General features: G+C 39.6%; 1 protein-coding gene across 1 annotated transcript in view; it reads left to right on the forward strand.

Moving 5' to 3' along the window:
• Positions 1 to 782: 782 nt before the first annotated feature.
• hcrtr2 (hypocretin (orexin) receptor 2) overlaps positions 783 to 22,881 on the forward strand; it is a 52,847-nt gene continuing 30,748 nt past the window's right edge. Inside the window, exon 1 of the mRNA XM_061960731.1 lies at positions 783 to 1,154. Coding sequence (XP_061816715.1) covers positions 854 to 1,154 — 301 coding nt within the window. The 5' untranslated portion in view covers positions 783 to 853. The remainder of the gene's footprint in view (positions 1,155 to 22,881) is intronic.

Raw genomic sequence — 22,881 nt, forward strand, 5'->3', positions numbered from 1 at the left:
AATCATCAAAATTATGACAGACGGTGTCGCCGACTTGGCAAAGCAGTTCGAGCTATAAAGTTATATAAGCCTTGCTTGTTCAAAATTCAATGCAAAACTTGTTTGGGTCCCTATTAAAAGGTTAATTTGTTCAACCTTGGCCTGCGGCTTTGTTCAGTTTAAAATTTTGGCCCACTCTGTATTTGAGGTTGACACCCCTGGTTTATGACAACCTTTTTCCAAAAAACAATATAGAATGTGAGATATAACAGGATAATGCATACATTTATCATTTGTTTTCAAAACGGTTACAAAAAAGTGGGACCCCAAAAATTTACTGAGGCATCCCATTTTTATGACTTGATGGGGTCCCTTGGGACCCCATTTTGAGAATTCCTAGCGCCAACACTGATGGAGTTTTGGTGCGTGCAAAACAGCAGCAGGCGGCTGTGGCCCCCGGGGGGCGGTTCTAATACTAATCAAATATCATCCCGGGGGCCATAGATAACTTCGACACCCCTGGCTTACAACATTCCAGTAATGTCTTTAGGGGACATTTTGAAGATACTGAATTGTCGGAAGAGAACTTGTAGGAGTTGTAATTATAAAAGCAATTTACGGCAACAATTACCAGTTTGTTGTAAAAATCTGGTATGGTTTCAAAGTGATAAGGACAAGGTTAAGTGCAAAATGGCTTATATGCTCTTTGTACTTTGCTGGGGACACAGAGGGAGAGAAAAGAGAAGAGAGATAGAGAAAGAGAGAGGGAGAGAGAGGGAGAGAGAGAGAGAGAGAGAGAGAGAGAGAGAGAGAGAGAGAGAGAGAGGAGGAAAAAGATGTGGATGAGCAACAGCAGTCCCACACGTTGGATGTGATGCTGCCGTCTTTGGTTGCCACACTCTCTCCTTCATTCAGTGCTCAGCCGAGTGAGAAGCAATCAAGGACAATTTTACAAACACACCAAATCATGTCGGGGGCTGATTTAACCTGTGAGGAGTGTTTTTCTGCCCATGATTCCAACAGCACGGAATTGCACCCCGCACTTTCCACGGTGGACGACGATGAACTTTTGCGATACATCTGGACGGAGTACCTGCACCCCAAACAGTACGAGTGGGTTCTCATTGTGGCCTACATCCTCGTCTTCTTCGTCTCACTCATTGGCAACTCTCTCGGTAAGTTCGTTATTTGACTCATGGTGAGTCAACTTCGTCCATCCAGCCATCCATTTTCTACCGCTTGTCCCTTTTAAGGGTTGTGGGGGTGTGCTGGAGCCTATTGCAGTGTCAACTTCAGTGCAAAAAAATGATGTACAGTATGTTAAATACAATGGCTCAAGTGCATGTAACAGGTGCGACCTAAGTGTCTTAGTATGAATGGCAGCACATGAAATTAAACATGTTTTCCATATTTTGTAGTCAAATCCAACACAATATGCTTCATCGGAATATAATGTGTTTCTAATTTTTTTACAATAAACCTTAATCATCCATCCATCCATCCATCCATCCATCTTCTTCCGCTTATCCGAGGTCGGGTCGCGGGGGCAGCAGCCTAAGCAGGGAAGCCCAGACTTTCCTCTCCCCAGCCACTTCATCCAGCTCCTCCCGGGGGATCCCGAGGCGTTCCCAGGCCAGCCGGGAGACATAGTCTTCCCAACGTGTCCTGGGTCTTCCCCGTGGCCTCCTACTGGTTGGACGTGCCCATAACACCTCCCGAGGGAGGTGTTCGGGTGGCATCCTGACCAGATGCCCGAACCACCTCATCTGGCTCCTCTCGATGTGGAGGAGCAGTGGCTTTACTTTGAGCTCCCCCCGGATGGCAGAGCTTCTCACCCTATCTCTAAGGGAGAGCCCCGCCACCCAGCGGAGGAAACTCATTTCGGCCGCCTGTACCCGTGATCTTGTCCTTTCGGTCATAACCCAAAGCTCATGACCATAGGTAAGGATGGGAACGTAGATCGACCGGTAAATTGAGAGCTTTGCCTTCCGGCTCAGCTCCTTCTTCACCACAACGGATCGATACAGCGTCCGCATTACTGAAGATGCCGCACCTTAATCATACACCTTTTTAATAGATAGATAGATAGTGTCAAGACTAGGACTATGGTGTGGTTTGTTTTCCCGTGGTGCAAAGTGACTGGACCGGACACGACGTGAAGGTAATGACATATTTTAATTAATCCATCAAAAGGTGAAAACAAAAGGCGCGCACAAGGCGGGGAACAAACTTGGCTAATAAAACAAAACTAGGACAAAGGCATAACTATGGGCATAAAACAAAACTTGCAAACTATGGCATGAATAAAGAAAACTTACTTGGAACGAGAAAAGAGCGTGAAAAAGACCAACATGGATCATCAGCATGAATAACAAGGGTGTTTAGAGGGTGATGTCGCCAGACAGACTGCCTGGCAACTGGAAGCTTAAATAATACCGACATGATTAGTGACAGGTGCGCTGAGTGCAAAACATGAGACAGGTGAAACTAATGAGTAGTCTTGGAAACAAAACAAGCAAGAGTGCACAACCAGCAACTAAAAAGAGTCTAAAAAACAAACAGCACATGGCCAAACAAAAACATGATCAACAGACATGACAGAGCCCTTCCCTTAAGGACAGATGCTAGATGTCCAAAAACAAAAAAAAATGAACAAGAGTCATGGGAGGGCGGGAGGGGGACATTGCGGTGGGTCCCCGTATCCACCGGGGCAGAGTTAGGTGGCGGCGACGTGTAGAATACCGCTGCACCTGACAAGGTGGGCGACCCGGGAATGGCCACATCCGTGGCCGACGAGGAAGTCGTTGTACCTGGCGTGGCGGACGCCCATGGAATGGCCAAATCTGTGGCCGACAAGGAGGCGGACGCACTTGGCGTGGCGGACGCCCAGGAAATGGCCACATCCGTGGCCGACGAGGAGGTGGGCGCGTCGTCGTCGTGGCAGGCGGCAAAGCTTGGCATGGCGGGTCGGGGCATGGTGGGTCGGGGCATGGCGGGTCTTGGCATGGCGGGTCTTGGCATGGAGGGTCTTGGCATGGAGGGTCTTGGCTTGGTGGTGCGTCCTGGCGGCGTGGAGCTGTCTTGGCTTGGAGGGTCTTGGCTTGGTGGTGCGTCTTGGCGGCGTGGAGCTGTCTTGGCTTGGAGGGTCTTGGCTTGGTGGTGCGTCTTGGCGGCGTGGAGCTGCTACGGCCTAAAAAGAGTCTAAAAAACAAACAGCTCATGGCCAAACAAAAACATGATCAACAGACATGACATATAGTACTTTATTGATTCCTTCAGGAGAGTTCCCTCAGGAAAATGAAAATTCCAGCAGCAGTGTACAAAATTGAGATCGAATTTAAAAAGTAAAAAGTAAATAATGGGGGTATAAATGGAAACAAAATAGAAAAATAATACAATAAGATTAAAAATAAAAAGCATCAATGATAATAAAAATATAACAGTAAAATAAGAATATAACAAGAGAAACTAGGCAGTAGTGACCATGTTTTGAAAAAGTATTGCACTGTTATTGTTTTGCATCCCCTGTCATCCTCGTACCCCCCCTCATCCCCAGAGAGGAGTTGTACAGTCTAATGGCGTGTGGGACAAAGGAGTTTTTTAGTCTATTAGTCCTGCACTTGGGATGAAGCAGTCCAGCACTGAACAGGCTCTTCTGGCTACTGACAACGGTATGCAGAGGGTGACTGGCATCATCCAGGATGCTCACTAGTTTTTCCACAGTCCTCTTCTCTGCCACCGTCACCAGTGAGTCCAGTTTTATTCCGATCGTAGAACCGGCCCGCCTGATCAGTTTCTCCAGTCTGGAGCTGTCCTTCTTAGATGATTGGAATGCTTTTTATTTAATGATAAATTATCATGACTAGGTCAATCAAAAGGATAAATTACTTATTACCTTTGCAAAAGCAGACATTTTGATGCAACTCTTGCAATAGATTATTAGCGTAAGCAGGTTTTTTCCAATGAATTGTTTCCTAAGATAATATGTAATAGTTACCGTATGATTATCACCAAGCTTGTCTTCTTCCTACATGGATGCGTTCTCCATCAATAATATCCTCATTTTCTAGCAATTACTTTCCATTTACTGCAGCTGTAGCTTCATGTATACCCGCCAATTTTCCATATGCAATTTCTCTACTGTTGTGTCTTTCTTTGAGTGATGCATGAAAACCTGCACAAATGGAAGTGGGAGTGACAGTCAATCAATCACACGGGTGTTGTATACATCAAGCAATGCATCACATTGCTGTGCTTTTTAGGTTGAACACATTCAACCAAATGTTCATTGGTAAACATTTTGCAAATTTGTACTAATTACTAGATCTTATTATTTCTAACAGAGCCTTTGATGGCCAGGTGTTCAGTTCAGGGTGTACCCCGGCCTCTCTCTGGCTTTCCAGTGTGCGATTCAGATAATAGCGCAAGTGCTCAGAGACTGGAAAATAGTGTTTCTTTGTTGTGATTTGTGTAAACAAACTTAATGTGTGAGGTCACTACCAGTTGTTGCGAGTGTATAGAGTGTTGCATTGTCTAAGACAGTGGTTGTCAAACTTTTTGTTGGCTCTCCAAGTGCCACCATAATGACCAACATTGAAATACAGTAGCGTAGTAGGCCTAAGTAATCATTTAAAATAAGGCAGCGGTTTTATTTAACAAGTATATTTAATATTTTTGGCCACTGTTGTCATGATCCGTTTTATTTTAGTTTGACTCCATTAGTTCTGTTTTCAGCACCCCTGGGTTTGTGTTCCTTAGTTGCCATGGGTGCTGATTATTTTCACCTGCCTCTAAATAATGTTCGGGACGCTCACCTGCTCCCAAGCACTAATCAGAGAGCTATTTATTCCTGACTTTCGCCACACTCGGTCTAGCTGTCTTGTTTGCTTCACGCAACAGTTACGTTCGTATACCTTTTTGATTCCTGTTCTAAGCTTCGCCGTAGTTTCCGCGCTATCCTGCATTTTGCATTTGTAGAAAATAAATAATTTTCCTACCTGCACACTGTCTCCGGAGTTCCGTCTGCATCTTGGGGAAACGAGAACGACCCCATCGGAAAAACTGTAACATTACACACAGTTTGAACAGTAACACTGTGTTTGAATATAGGACAAAAAAACCCATTGTACTTAAATAATGAATCAAAAAAAATAACTGCACATAATTAAGTGATTTTTTTGGCATACCACTAGATGAAGCCCGTGTACCACTACAGTTTGAGAATCACTGGTCTAAGACATTGGGGTCAAACTAACACATCAATAAATGTATAATATAATTTTTGATATTGACGCATCTTATCTGTGCATAAGTTACTAAATCACCCTTAGGGGAGTTGCATCCATCCATCCAGTCATTTTCTACCGCTTGTCCCTTTCAGGGTCACAGGGGGGCTGGAGCATACACCCTGGACAAGTCGCCAGCTCACCGCTGGGCCAACACAGATAGACAGATAACATTCACACTCACATTCACACACTAGGGCTAATTTAGTGTTGCCAGTCAATCTATCCCCAAGTGCATATCTTTGGAGGTGGGAGAAGGCCCGGAGTACCTGGAGGGAATCCACTGAGCCACAAGGAGAACTGCCCACCGAGTTACATTCAGTAAATACAATAAAGTCTATACTGAACTGTAGGGAAAAGTATGGAAAGTACCACACAGAAAAAATATTTTTTTCAGTATTTCAAATACTTATCTTCTACTGATGAACTATATTCAACACTCGTTGGACTACAATTAATTGAAGTGAGCTGGCCAACGAGGAGCTAGAAATCTACATGGCCAAAAATGTTTTTGGAAGACACCATATGGCAGTTTTGGGGGTGATTTCCACATTTCAAAAAGGCTACTTGAACACAGAAACAGCTTTCAGCTTTCAACAAGTACACATTACATTATAGACTATATTTTCAGATGTATAATTCTCCTAAGGGTAATCTAGTCACTGATGCACAGATACTGTTAAAGGGGAACATTATCACAATTTCAGAAGGGTTAAAACCATTAAAAATCAGTTCCCAGTGGCTTATTTTATTTTTCGAAGTTTTTTTCAAAATTTTACCCATCACGCAATATCCCTAAAAAAGCTTCAAAGTGCCTGATTTTAACCATCGTTATATACACCCGTCCATTTTCCTGTGACGTCACACAGTTATGCCAATACAAACAAACATGGCGCATAGAACAGCAAGGTATAGCGACATTAGCTCGGATTCAGACTCGGATTTCAGCAGCTTAAGCGATTCAACAGATTACGCATGTATTGAAACGGATGGTTGTAGTGTGGAGGCAGGTAGCGAAAACGAAATTGAAGAAGAAACTGAAGCTATTGAGCCATATCGGTTTGAACCGTATACAAGCGAAACCGACGAAAACGACACGACAGCCAGCGACACGGGAGAAAGCGAGGACGAATTTGGCGATCGCCTTCCAACCAACGATTGGTATGTGTTTGTTTGGCATTAAAGGAAACTAACAACTATGAACTAGGTTTACAGCATATGAAATACATTTGGCAACAACATGCACTTTGAGAGTGCAGACAGCCCAGTTTTCATCAATTAATATATTCTGTAGACATACCCTCATCCGCTCTCTTTTCCTGAAAGCTGATCTGTCCAGTCCAGTTGGAAATGCATCTGCTTTGAGTGTCGCAGGATATCCACACATTCTTGCCATCTCTGTCGTAGCATAGCTTTTGTCGGTAAAGTGTGCGGAACAAACGTCCAATTTCTTGCCACTTTCGCATCTTTGGGCCACTGGTGCAACTTGAATCCGTCCCTGTTCGTGTTGTTACACCCTCCGATAACCCACCGACGAGGCATGATGTCTCCAAGGTACGGAAAACAGTCGATAAAACGGAAAATAACAGAGCTGATTTGACTCGGTGTTTGTAATGTGTTTGAGAAAATGGCGGATTGCTTCCCGATGTGACGTCACAACGCACCGAGAGCGAATAATAGAAATGTGTTTAATTCGCCAAAATTCACCCATTTAGAGTTCGGAAATTGGTTAAAAAAATATATGGTCTTTTTTCTGCAACATCAAGGTATATATTGACGCTTACATAGGTCTGGTGATAATGTTCCCCTTTAAGATGCGTCAATATCAAAACATTGCTTTGAATACATTGACTTAATGAAAACATCCAAACACTTTACACCTATTATGTGCATGAACAAAGAACAGTTAATATTGTATGTAGTGGAGCAAACTGTACATACTGTGTGGAACAATTTCCCTTGTGGATCATTAAAGTTTGTCTGAGTCTAAGTCCAAGCTTCTAAACAAGAAGGAGGTTTTAGCACGTCAACATCGGATCAATACCAGGTCTTTACAATATCATGAATACCATAGAACAGGCCAACCTTGGCATTTTTAAAGACACAATAAAGGCTTGAATAATTTCAAACACATATCGTTATAATAACCACAAATATAAAGTGTTTGTCTTAAATGTAGTAGTCAGTTGCGGACAGAAGAAGCCCCAGCAGTGCAGCGGTGTGCGCTCCCGCTGCAGGGAATCACTTTTTGATCCAATGGCAGCAGTTGAATCTTTTCATTGGATTGTGTTACCTCTGGTTAATAACAAATCGATGGCTGTCATCTCTTCCTGTCAAAAAAAAAGTATTGGAGGATTGCAAGCTTGTCACTTCAATCATTATTATTATTAGCCTTTAATTAATTAATTAGGTAAAATCCCATTGAGATCAAAGATCTCTTTTCCAAGGGAGACCTGGCCAAAAGGGCAGCAGCAAGGTTACATTAAAAACAGTAAACAAATACATAAAACATCACATTTACAACATTAAAACTTGCTCACATGACACATGTGCATACAGACAAAGTAGACTGCAGTCCTTTCACAGAAGCTTTAAACTCAACGTAACTAGGGTTTGAAGTTTAATATTCGATTGTAGGTTATTCCAAGCCTTCAGTGCTGAAAACCTAAATGCTTTCTTGCCCAGTTCAGTTCTTACTTTGGGGACGACAAATTGCAGAACATTCATTGAACGAAGATTGTGACTTCCTTGTTTCTTTGTTAAAATACAAGACAGATAAGATGGAGTGATACCCAGAATGGTTTTGTAGATGAAAACATACCAATGGTTGAGGCGTCGAGTGCATAAAGATGTCCAGTTAACCATTGAGTATAACACACAATGGTGAGTAAGGGGAGCGCAGTTGGTGATGAATCTCAGTGCCCCATGGTACACACTATCCAGCTTGTGCAGACAACCAGCAGTAGCATTCATGTACAACACATCTCCATAGTCAATAACAGGTAAAAAGGTTGTTTCCACCAATTTCTGTTTCCCAGTAAAAGAAAAGCAAGACTTGTTTCTATAATAAAATCCCAGTAAAAGTTTCAGTTTTTTTAAAACATACTGAATGTGCTCCTTAAAACTCAAAGGGTCATCAATTAAAAATCCTAAATATTTAAAAGCAGATACTAACATAATTTGTTGCCCATTTCTTGTAAAAATGTTCTCACACAGTGCTGATCTTACAGTTTTTGATGTGGTAAAGAGCATACACTTTGTTTTCTCTGCATTTAAAACCAGTTGAAAATAGCAAAGTTGTTCTTGTACTCTGTCAAATGCATGTTGTAGATATTTAAAAGCCTCAGCAAGAGTGGGTGCTGTGCAGTATATGACAGTATCATCAGCATAGAAATGGAAAGTTGAGTTTGGAATATTCTGTCCAAGATTATTTATGTAAATAGTGAATAATAAGGGGTCCAACACAGAACCTTGAGGGACACCCTTTTTCACTTGCAGTACGTCCGAGGAGGAACCTTCTATCTGAACAGCCTGAGTTCTACTTGTGAGGTAATTTGCAAACCATCCAACTGCTTGCTAAGAATCATTGGATTCCCTGTTCATTATTACTACATAGTAGTACTGTCTATGTGTGCGTGTATTACATGTTATTTGCTGTATGATGTTGCCTCCTTCTATTTGATATCAGCTTCATTTTAGTGTAGTGCTGGTTGTTGCTCATTAGTAAAAACATATTTCTTGCGTTGAACTTGCTGTGCTTCTGACGCTGTTATGTTGACATACAACCACATCAAAAGTAGCGTGCCACGTTACATCGTGCCACGTTAAGTCGTGCCACGTTATATTACTCATATATATGTATATATATATAGTTATCTAAAATCGTTTTCATGAACACTGCTCACGGGTGATTATATATTCATACATGATTACACAGTATATTCAAACATGTTGTCTCCCAGGCTTTGTTTCGACGAGCGCTGCTTGCATCCATCCGTCCATTTTCTACTGCTTGTCCCTCTCTGGGTCGCCTATCCCAGCTGCATTGGAGTGGAAGGCGGGGTACACCCTGGACAAGTCACCACCTCATCGCGGGGTCGACACAGATAGACAGCATCCTTTAATGATATTCACTACAATTTTAATTGTTCTATGGTATTGTGAATAAACTTGTAACTTCTTGAAACAGACAACATTCAAACTCACATTCACACACTAGAACCAATTTAGTGTTGCCAATCAACCTATCCCCAGGTGCATGTCTTTGGAGGTGGGAGGAAGCCGGAGTACTCGGGGAGAACATGCAAACTCCACACAGAAAGACCCTGAGTCTGGGGATCGAACCCAGGACCTTCGTATTGTGAGGCACCAGCGGCCGCTGCTGGCATATTTGATGTAAATCCAGTAGCTCGCTCACACCATTCACTGAGCAAAGGATGTGTCAGAATGCGGCAACTCAGCTGAAATGCGCTTGGGAGCCAATTAATGTGTTTTCATGTGGACTTATATCTATATTTTAAAACCATGCAGATCTTTCTGATCTTTATATGTATAGTTTCCGCTCTCAAGGCTCCTTAGGTTACGCCACGATCCATGATTGTATTCACCTGCATCTGTTTAGCGATCAATAAACTCTCCTGCCTCTGATCGCTAATCAGTGAGCTTTATATCCCTGTTTCACCCTGCCTGCTTTTGCGAGTTTATTGTTCATCATTGTCGACAAGTTATGTTTGGCGTCAGCCCATGTTTAAAGTTCTGTCTGCTATGCTCAGTTATCTTCCCAGCAATTCGCTGGTTATATTTTGCTGTATATTAACTACACACCATCCTACACACCGGCGTCAAAATGTAAACAAACGCCATTGGTGGATCCACACCTAACATCCACTGTAATGATACCAAGTACAGGCGCGTATCAAGTCGATACGACTATGATTACGTCGATGTTTTTTGGCATCACAACATCTTCTTTCAATTTTTTAACATTTATATTATGTTTATAAACTCAGGAAATACATCCTTGGACACATGAGGACTTTGAATATGACCAATGTATGATCTTGTAAGTACTTGGTATCGGATTGATCCCCAAATGTGTGGTATCATCAAAAACTAATGTAAGGCATCCAAACAACAGAAGAATAAGTGATTATTACTTTTTAACAGAAGTGTAGATAGAACATGTTAAAAGAGAAAATAAGCAGATATTAACAGTAAATGAACAAGTAGATTAATAATTCATTTTCTACCACTTGTCCTTATTAATATTGACAAAATAATAGAATGAGAAATGACACAACATGTTACTGCATACATCAGCAGCTAAATTAGGAGCCTTTGTTTGCTTACTTACACTTACACTTGTTCATAGTTCACTATTTTGTTTAAAGACAAACTTGCAATAAGAAACATATGTTTAATGTACCGTAACATTTTTAGTTAAAATAAAGCCAATAATGCAATTTTTTGTGGCCCCCTTTATTTAGAAAAGTAGCGAAAAGTAGCGAAAAGTAGCGAAAAGTAGCGAAATAATGTTGGTACCGGTACCAAAATATTGGTATCGGGACAACACTAGTCTTAGTCTTTTCTCTGTTTTATAGCTAAACTTTTATTGTTGTACTGTAAATATTAGTTTGTACTGTAGCACTTTATTTTACTTTATTTATTTAAATGAAAAGGGCATGATCAATTAAGTCTGTTATAATTATGAATTACTTCTGCCGTGGGTTATCCTACTATGTTCAGCGGTACTTGAACACACCATAAAACACCTGTGTATTTTCCTCTGAAGGAAGATCGATCATTATAATTCCATTCTCAGAGAGCACAGCTTGTAAGTTCAATGTACACAACTGAATAGCTCACACAAATCACAGTGCTGCTTCACACAAATCGGAACAAAATATACAAATTTTTCTTACGCGCGCACAAATCTAAACAGATATACAGATATTTTTTTTGTACACACTAGTGTTGTCTCGATACCAATATTTCCAGAACGCGGACATGTTTGTTTTTGCACAGTGTGGAGGAAAGAGCGAGCGCGATACGCGGGCTGCAAAGTATCAGACAGAGTTTGGAGATCTTTTTTTGTGATCGGCCTTAAAAGGCATTAATCGGCATTGGCGATCACATCCTTTTTTCAGAACCATCGGCCGATACTGATTGGTGCCCGATGGATTGACACATCCCTACTATATCACTGTTAATTGGTTTTGGGCCGAACTGTGTTAAATTAGGAATTGTTTGTTAAGAATCCATCCATCCATCCATTTTCTACCGCTTATTCCCTTCGGGGTCGCGGGGGGCACTTGAGCCTATCTCAGCTACAATCGGGCGGAAGGCGGTGTACACCCTGGACAAGTCAAATATTTTAATAGCTAGTGCATACAAATTATGTTTATAGTCTTCTAAATATGTTTTTTTTTCATATTCCAGAGACCCCTTTAGACATAAAATAACACCCACATAGTCATGTTTACGCTCTTTTAATCCAATATATTTGCGATAATAGAAAATAAGACTCTAATATACTGTACTATCTGTAGAAGCCTTGGCCTAAATTAAAGGCCCATACTACTGTAGTATTGATATTTTTATTTATTTTAGCAATTTTTATGCTTAAAAATGACTGTATATTCAAAGAATGTTTTGTTACCAATTTCTTTTCAAAAGTAGATTTTTACAACACCATACAGTATTTTTTTCGGGAAAAGTCTGTAAAAGACATATAAAATGTTGTTTACTATTAATGGCCGCATACTAAAGATCATGTACAAGTGATAAGTGGTCCTGAACTCCCAATTTAAATGAAGATATTGCATATACCATGCAGCTGTCACCACGGAGACACTCATTTACTGCACATTCAATGATCCAGACAAAATAAAATGCATGTTGCAAGAAAGAAAAAACAAACGCAATTAAAAACACCAAAACAAATTGGTTTTAATCAGCGCCTTAAGTCATCGACCACGGCACAAACATTTGTGCATAACTCTGCCAGTTTGCAAGTACCTTCCAAAACGTGCTAAACATAGACGCAAAATACATAATATTATAATATTTTTATGCTTGATAAATGGCAATGTGGAGACTAAATGATATATGTGCGTCCTCTCCTCCCAGTGTTGTGGGCGTTCTGATAATCAGCATACATTCTGCATATTCATGAAGACAAACACGCCATATGGGTTGAGTTCTCTATTTTGCTCATGTGAAGGGAAACTGCATTTTTAAAAATACATTTTGCCTATCATTCACAATCCTTTTGTAAAACAAGAACACATATATTTTGTGTTTCTTTTATACATTCTAACTCGTAAATAAATGCTGGCAAAAGTCAGCTAACAATGGAGTCAATGAGTTGTTCTATTCCACCTGTAAAGCGCTTTAAACAACATCCAACCACCTCCAAGGTTTTATATACACACTGTAGGTATTTATGTTATGTACAAACAGGCACGTTCATAATTACATGTAATATTTACGTATTTTGCTCATTTTAAGCATACGGCACGGCACAACAATCACTTTTCCGGTCAACAACACTCACTACTTCTCATGGCAGACCTCATGAGACAACAAACACATAGGGCCAAATTCACTAAGATCCAAATACCACACGCTAAACAGCGTGTGCAAAAAAATAAAATAGTGTGTACGATTAGTGGGCATGTTGCGTGTGATCTACTAACACTGCATGTACAATTTAAAAGTGGTGCAGACCGCATACTTGCCAACCTTGAGACCTCCGATTTCGGGAGGTGGGGGGCGTGGTTAATATATATATATATATATATATATATATATATATATATATATATATATATATATATATATATAAGAAATACTTGACTTTCAGTGAATTCTAGCTATATATATTTTTTTTTTATTATATATATATATATATATATATATATATATATATATATATATATATATATATAAATAAATAAAATAAATACTTGAATTTCAGTGTTCATTTATTTACACATATACACACACATAACACTCATCTACTCATTGTTGAGTTAAGGGTTGAATTGTCCATCCTTGTTCTATTCTCTGTCACTATTTCAGAACACACACATTATACAAATATACATTATAAAATCAATAAGAAAACGGGAGCTCTAATTTGGGAGTCTGAATTAGGATCAGAAGTTCCTATATAAACATTGCGTACTCACGTCGCCATTTTGTATTGATTACTGCAGCTGTGCACTGGATTAATTCACAAATACAAACTACAACCCACAAACACTTTAGAGTTAGGCTCCACCATCAGAATGTGTACTTAAACTTATAAAGATCACATGGATATTATTCAGTGAGTTGATTCACCAAAACTAACCTGTTATACAGGAGGAAAAAGCACACAGGACGTTTCAATTGTTCACAGACTGGTCGCTCTCATCAGAATGACAAGACACTTCCGGTCTGCAGGTGATAGCATTCAATTGGGAAGAAACGCCCTACTGCCCCCTCCTGACCAATGTGAATACTGATAAATGTGTAATGACAGCTCCAAAAACGAATTCAAACCACAAAATAAAATAAAAAAAATCAACACAAAAATGTGACACATTATGGGTGGGTCACATATGCATGTACAGTAGATGGCAGTATTGTCCTGTTTAAAAGTGTCACAACATTGCTGTTTACGGCAGACAAACTGCTTTACGGTAGACGAAAACTTGACTGCTGTTGTTGTGTGTTGTTACCGCGCTGGGAGGACGTTAATGAAACTGCCTAACAATAAACCCACATAAGAAACCAAGAACTCGCCCTCCATCATTCTACAGTTATAACGTGATTGGGCAGGCATGCTGTTTATATTGTGGGAAAGCAGACGTGAGAACAGGCTGTCAACACGTCACTCAGGTCCGCATGGAGCTGGAGGGGGCGTGGCCTCCAGCTTTGCCTGAATTTCGGGAGATTTTCGGGAGAAAATTTGTCCCGGGAGGTTTTCGGGAGAGGCGCTGAATTTCGGGAGTCTCCCGGAAAATCCGGGAGGGTTGGCAAGTATGGCAGACTGCCATATTTACAATATTTTCCGGACCATAGGGTGCACCGGATTACAAGGCGCGCTGCTGATGAATGGTCTGTTTTTGATCTTTTTTCATATATAAGGGGCACCGGATTATAGGGCGCATTAAAGGAGTCATATTATTATTATTTTTTTCTAAATGGAAACACTTCCTTGTGATCTACATAACATGTAATGGTGGTTCTTTGGTCAAAATGTTGCATAGATTGTTGCATTAGCTCATGGTAGTGCAGGATAAGAGAGCAATAAGGTGCATATATAAATAAATAGATTACTGTACAGATGAATATATTGCACTTTTGCGTAAGCATCCACGTTTATGGATGTATGTTATATTGACTTTATAGTCCAGCCAGTTAATCCATTTTGGGGGGGAATTGAGGGGATTATTATGATGCGTTCAAGAGTCTTATGACTTGAGGGAAGAAGCTGTTACAGAACCTGGAGGTTCTGCTACGGAGGCTGCAGGACTTCTTTCTAGAGTCCAGCAGTGAAAACAGTCCTTGGTGGGGGTGGGAAGAGTCTCTGCAAATTTTCTGAGCCCTGGTCAGGCAGCGGCTTTTTAAGATCTCCTGGATAGGAGGAAGAGGAGTCCTGATGATCTTTTCCGCTGTCCTCACCACTCTCTGCAGAGACTTCCAGTCTGAGGCATTGCAGGCTCCAGTCCAGACACAGATGCATTTACCCTTTAAGAGAAGCAAAGTTTAGCACACAAGCTTAATAGATCAGCTTTAAGTGTGCTATCAAGTTTGCATGTGATTGAATAGACTTAGACTTAGAATACAAGCAAACCTTTAGTAGATCAGGCCCATTGTCTTGTAATCAGGGGGTCCTGGAGCGATTTATAATTGTCAGCCAGCAGTTGGCAGCAAATCATTTATTCCTCCTGTTACTCACACACACTAACGATCTAGAACAGTGGTTCTCAAACGTTTTTCATCAAGTACCACCTCAGAAAACATTTGGCTCTCCAATTACCACCATAATGACCAGCATTAAAACACAGTAGCGTAGTAGGCCTAAGTTGAAAAACAAGGCCTCATTATAAACAAGGTGGAGGTTTTATTTAACAAATGAATTGCATATTTTTGGCCAATGCACAATCCGCAAGGTTGGAACAGTAACACTGGGATTGAAATATAGGAAAATAAAACACTGCACTTTAATGGTGTACCACTAGATCAGGCCTGGGCACTTATTTTGACTCAGGAGCTAAATTTAGAGAAAAAAAAATATGTCTGGGGGACGGTATATCTATTTTTAGGAACACTAATACAAAATCTCACAATAATGTCTGATTGAATGTTAAAAACGTTATGCCTTGAAAAACGGAATGGTATTACATTTTTTTTTTTTACTGAATGAGATACTCAGAATGTACATGAAAATAAAGAATGTGGGATTTACAATATTAACTATGAAGGATAAAACACTGAATATTGACAACATATGAACGTCACACCCCCTCTCCATCTACATATTTTACCATCAAGAAAAACGCAACAAACACAGCGAAATATGATTGCGATGGGTAAAAAAAATAAACTCACCTACAATCTGATACATCATTAAGTTTTAGAACTTTGTTGTAAAAATTTCCTTCCGTGTCTGTCCCTGACACCCGCATTTCAGGCTCTGGAAACACTCTGTGGAAACGCTCCCCACCCACAGTGCTTGGTGCCTCGTCTGAGCTGCTGTGACTTAGATTACCATGGTAACTAATTACATTACCATAGTATAGCATGCAAAAGCGCAGATTCCAACCACTGAAATACTTAATATAGTTCAAGACTTACGGTCATTTGAAAACATCACTGCACATCATAATGGCAGCTACAATTTCTATCTTAAAGATCCAAAAAAAATATTTGGGAATGTCCGGCGGGCCAGATTGAAAAGCTTAATGGGCCGCATGCCCAGGTCTGCACTAGATGAAGCCCGCGTACCACTAGTGCAGTGGTCCTCAAACTTTTTTCAGCTAGTCGCACCTCAGAAAAAACTAGGCTCTCAAAGTACCGACATAATAAATGATAAATGGGTTGTACTTGTATAGCGCTTTTCTACCTTCAAGGTACTCAAAGCGCTTTGACACTACTTCCACATTTACCCATTCACACACACATTCACACACTGATGGAGGGAGCTGCCATGCAAGGCGCTAACCAGCACCCATCAGGAGCAAGGGTGAAGTGTCTTGCTCAGGACACAACGAACATGACGAGGTTGGTACTAGGTGGGGATTGAACCAGGGACCCTCGGGTCGCGCACGGCCATTCTTCCACTGCGCCACGCCGATGACCAAGATTAAAATACAGTAGCGTAGTAGGCCTAAATACTCATTAAAAACTAGGCAGAGGTTTTATTTAGCAAGTAAGTACATTTAATATGTTGGCCACTGTAACATTACACACAGTTTGAACAGTTTGAACCATACTTGCCTTGAGACCTCCGATTTCGTGAGGTGGGGGGGAGGGGTTAGGGGCGTGGTTAAGAGGGGAGGAGTATATTTACAGCTAGAATTCACCAAGTCAAGTATTTCATATATATATATATATATATATATATATATATATATATATATATATATATATATATACATACATATATATATATATATATATATATATATATATATATATATATATATATATATATATATATATATATATATATATATATATATATATATATATAAATATATATATATATATATATAAATATACATATATATATATATATATATATATATATATATATATGTCTTAATAAGGTTATCCAAAAAATAGTGCTCGATACCGTAGTAGAGCGCAATATATGTATGTGTGGGAAAAAAATCACAAGACTACTTCATCTCTACAGGCCTGTTTCATGAGGGGTTCCCTCAATCATCAGGAGATTTTCTGATGATTGAGGGAACCCCTCATGAAACAGGCCTGTAGAGATGAAGTAGTCTTGTGATTTTTTTCCCACACATACATGTATATATATATATATATATATATATATATATATATATATATATATATATATATATATATATATATATATATATATCTAAGAAGAAATACTTGACTTTCAGTGAATTCTAGCTATATATATATATTTTTTATTTTATATATATATATATATATATATATATATATATATATATATATATATATATATATGCATATATAAATAAAAGAAATACTTGAATTTCAGTGTTCATTTATTTACACATATACACACACACATAACACTCATCTACTCATTGTTGAGTTAAGGGTTGAATTGTCCATCCTTGTTCTATTCTCTGTCACTATTTTTCTAACCATGCTGAACACCCTCTCTGATGATGCATGGATGTGTGGCACACACAAAAGTGCTTTCATCAAATGCATTAGAGTCTGGAATCTTCCATCTCTCCCTAGCATGGCCCAAAACCGGTCAATCTTTGCTTCCTGAGGAAGATCTTCAGTGCCAAGCACTTGGTAGTCCACTACTTCTTCCTGGAGGCTATCCAGGTCCAATCGCAGCTGCGGCTTGGAACTTACAAGCTGTTATGAGAGTAGCGTATGTGTGTGTGTGGCCCTTTAATAGGTGAGCATGTGAGGTGTGTGACGTCAGTGAGTGTGTGGGCGAGAGAAGAGAGGGAGCGGTAGCGTGAGTGCGGGCGGGACTAGTTTGTTTTGTGTTGGATTGGCTGTGTGCAAGCAATCAATAATGCAAGATTTGCAACTAATCGCCGGACTCAGGCAGGAAAGGTGCAACAAAGCGTATTTCTTCATCTTACTCGTCGTCGGCGTCGCCATGGCTGTATCTTCCTCGTTCTTCTGCTTCGTCTCCTTGTTGTGTGCGCAGTTGTGCACTGCACTCTCTAAAAGCCGTATATGTTATTGATGTTATAGATGGCAGTATTGTCCTGTTTAAGAGTGTCACAACGTTGCTGTTTACGGCAGACGAACTGCTTTACGATTTGTGTGTTGTTACCGCGGGAGGACGTTAATGAAACTGCCTAACAATAAAACCACATAAGAAACCAAGAACTCGCCCTCGATCATTCTACAGTTATAATGTGATTGGGCAGGCATGCTGTTCATATCGTGGGAAAGAGGACTCAGGTCGCCCGCCTGAATTTCGGGAGATTTTCGGGAGAAAATTTGTCCCGGGAGGTTTTCGGGAGAGGCGCTGAATTTCGGGAGTCTCCCGGAAAATCCGGGAGGGTTGGGAAGTATGGTTTGAACATAAAACACTGTCCTTTAATAAAGTTATTCTTTGGTGTCATGGAGCCAGCGTACTACTAGTGGTACACGTACCACAGTTTGAGAACCACTGCACGAGTGGTACATGTACCACTGATCTAGCGAGATGCAACTGCGACCCAGAAACCCGTTGCAAAAAAAAGGGTTTTAAAAATTAGGCAAACAGGAGTTGAAATGCTAATTTTAATATAATAGTGATCAATGAAGCTTCACATAACTGTCAAGCAGCTAATTGTATTGCAGATAATTTAGTCTGAAACATATTTTCCCCCAAAACAAACAACAATAAAAAATAATCTGAGACAAACATTGTATCAATATTACATTACAAATGTTTGTACATGCAAGACAATTTGGTCCTTTATGCCAGGAGTATATATTTTCCACCATTTTCCCTTGACTTGCATTTTCAAAAAAGATTTTCTCGGTTATAAAAAATACGGATGACATTCAAATGCAGAGGCTATGACACCATAATAATGCCACGATGAGGAGACACCATACGAATGCATGGGGTTAGACAGAGCCCTGATCCCTGTAGAGATAGATTATTTTTAAATCCTAGAAATAAGAGTGCAAACTCTCATGAGAGGTGGTGACACATATCTAAAGTGACAGACTTGTTCCAAGGCTAAGAACAAGAGAATTCTCCCTTTCCACCACATTCATTTTAAGCACATAGACAGAACATGGACACTCAAAAGGCTCTTTTTTTCCCCCTTCTTTCACAAAACTCCCTTGATAACAGGCTTGTCTTCTTCAGTCTATGCCTCAGTGATTCACAAGACTAATAAGGATTAGTCAGAGAGATTTATGGGTGATAATTGACCATAGACACTTTACTCGTACACGTACAAGGCCTGATCCACTAAGTGCTAAACAGCGTGGGCAAACTATACAATTGTGTGTACCTATGTGTGGACTTAAGACACTTGATCAATTCAATTTTATAAGTAAAAAAGTGGTGCAGACAGCCCTGTTTTAGAGGATTTTGCATGTAATATGTGGTTGTCACCATGAAGACATTCATTCATATTAGCGTATTTTTCGGACTATAAGGCACACTTAAAGGCCGACTGAAACCCACTACTACCGACCACGCAGTCTGATAGTTTATATATCAATGATGAAATCTTAACATTGCAACACATGCTTACTAAAGTACAATTTTAAATTTTGCGCGAAATATCCTGCTGAAAACGTCTCGGTATGATGACGTCAGCGCGTGACGTCACGGATTTTAGAGGGCATTTTGGGACAGCATGGTGGCCAGCTATTAAGTCGTCTGTTTTCATCGCAAAATTCCACAGTATTCTGGACATCTGTGTTGGTGAATCTTTTGCAATTTGTTCAATGAACAATGGAGACAGCAAAGAAGAAAGCTGTAGGTGGGAAGCGGTGTATTGCGGCCGACTGCAGCAACACAAACACAGCCGGTGATATATAGTAGGTGAAGTCACGTGAAGTGTTATTAGCAACATTATTGTTGCATATGTTGTTGTTTGTGTTGGAGAACTGCGATGAGGTGGCAAGTGAAGTGATGGATTGACACAAGACGGCCGCAATGCAGTTGATGTTTCAATAGTTGAACGAAATGTGTTTGGGAAAGATGCACGTGCAGGTGTGTCGCCTTACGACCGAGTGTAGCTGGGATAGACTCCAGGAACAAGCGGTAACAAAACGTTGCTCGTGTTTGTTGTCACTCTGCTTCATGTTGCCTTCTTTTTGTTATTGTTTCATGGTAGGATAAAGCAAACCTACTGCCACCTACTGTATCGGAGTGTGAACTTAATTAATTGAATGTATACTATTCACTTTGTTTTGTTCAAACAATTGATTGTGTATAATAAATGAGAATAAGGAACTAGTTTGAATTTTGTGTTGATATTATTAAACTGTCAATAGCACTCACCATAAATACACTGAAACATACATCTTATTATAAATGTGCCTGTCACTACATTACGTATATACTTACAGCATGTATATTTATGGTGTTGTTTGGATGTGTTTTAAGGGCTTTGTAGGCAGAATAAAGCAACTCCCTTAGGGTCCATTGTAAGCGGTCGTTTGATCGCATTAATTTAATAAATTAGAATGCATAAGGATTGTAAATGATAGACAAAATTCCCCCAAAAAACGTGCAGTTCCCCTTTTAACCTAACCCTGCCAAAGCAGTTTCCCTTCAGGGTTCTTACATTCTTTCATCAATGAATTTCCATGACTTCTCCAAAATCTTTTACTGAACTTCCATAAACAAAAAACAAAAAATGTATTCCAAATCACGACATTCAATAAATTACGTTTAAATCTGAAATTTACGATGCCTCAAATTAGAGGACTGAAACTCTTTACCGTACCTCGCCAGTCATCCATTATGTGCTCTTGTTTCCCTACTGCTCTATTCGTTGTGTGCTTTTTCCCATAATTATTTCATATTCATAAAAAAAACGTTGATGATTATCTGATTATTTCATTTTTATTTATTTTTTACTTGATCGATACAATTGCTGGAATTATCCAAGAAAAAATATTACTTAGTCCGCAGATACTACTTCATGCACTGCAAAAACTGAAATCTAAGTAAGATGAAATATCTCAAATAAGGGTGATATTTGCTTATTTTCTGTCTGATAAGATAATTCTTCTCACTAAGCAGATTTTAGGTTAGAGTGTTTTACTTGTTTTAAGGGTTTTGGTCCTAAATTATCTCAGTAAGATATTACAGTTTGTTGCTGAGATTTTATCACCTATATTGAGTAAAAACATGCTTGAAACTAGAATATCAAGTGTTGCAAAGCTGTGTCATCAACACTCACAAGTATAAAACTACGTTTTTAAAGTAATAATTTTTTACTTCAAGCATGAAAAAAAAAATCATAATGCTGAGCGCATATCATTATGTCAAGATAATGGCACTAGCATTTACTTAATTTAAGAATATTTTTCAACATATTGAGCAAAAAGGTCTCGTTTTTTTTCTACCAAGAAAAGTGCACTTGTTATTAGTGAGAATATACTTATTTTAAGGTATTTTTGGGTTCATTGAGGTTAGCTAATTTTACTGGTTTTGGAAAGTCTTGACAAGCCGAATTTTCTTGTTCTATTGGCAGATAATATTGCTTAGTTCAAATAAAATACCCCTCATTTTTATTTATTTTTTTCTTGTTTTTGAACACTGACTTTTTGCAGTGTGTGTTGATGCAGCGTTGATGATTGTAGCATTTTATCAACACGCAAAGCCCATGATGGCGATGTGAAAAGTTGATGTTTTTAATTCAGCAAATGTATTAAAAACATTTAAAAATACGAACATCCCATGTACATAAGTATTGACGGAGGCAGATAATTAGATATATCCATATTTGTGTGTTACTTCTTTTAAACCATAGTCATCGTATAAAACAGCTAGTGTTCTTTATTTGTTATCTTTTGGTTGTCTGCAAGTACGGTGTGCCAACTTTGAGGAATGTGAAGGGGGAGATCTTCTCTGCTTCTCGTCTAAAACCGACTTTAGATAATAAACAAAAGGGACCTGGAGTGAGCTGGGAGAAAGGGGAGTACTAATAAATTATTTCTCTTAACTTTCCCTTTGCCCAGCTGTGGAGTAAGAGGGACAAGTAGGGTGGGGGCAAGAGAGACGATATAGAAAAATAAGTTTTCCGTATGGGAGGTTAGACCAATTTAGCTGTGTGAGTGAGCGCTTCTGTACGGGAATTGTTCTCAAGTTTATTTCCAAAGGCTTTGGAAATAAAAATACAAAATACCTATTATGTTTCTGGTGGTTCTTCTACTCAGCTTTGTGTGTCATCAAAAGAGCTTGGGAGTGACCAGCAACTTGAATTCCCTGGGAGGAACAACTGGTCCAAACGCAACAGTATTCACAGCCTTTGCTTAATACTTTTTTGACGCACCTTTGGCAGCAATTACAGCCTCAAGTCATTTTTTTTATCTTCTTTGGCGTGAATGTCAGGCATCATGATTGGAGGAAACCAGGCCAATACCATCCCTACGATGAAGAATGTTGCTGGCAGCATCATGATGTGGGGATGTTTTTCAGCGCCAGGAACTGTGAGATTAGTCAGGATAGAGCACTGGTTTTAAACTCAAGACCCGGGGGCCAGATATGGCCCCCCACATCATATTGAATGGCCCGTGAAAGCTTGGAAATAATATGCATCAATGAAGTATCTTTCTTTATTTTCTACTTTGACAGAAAAAAGGACATGTACTGCAAGCAGTGATACATCTTTTAAAACTTTATCCATCTAATAATGCAACAGATATTATATTATCATACATTCGAAACATTTTTGGGGGTAAA

Source organism: Nerophis lumbriciformis, linkage group LG02 (assembly GCF_033978685.3).
Source record: "Nerophis lumbriciformis linkage group LG02, RoL_Nlum_v2.1, whole genome shotgun sequence".
Taxonomy (NCBI): domain Eukaryota; kingdom Metazoa; phylum Chordata; class Actinopteri; order Syngnathiformes; family Syngnathidae; genus Nerophis; species Nerophis lumbriciformis.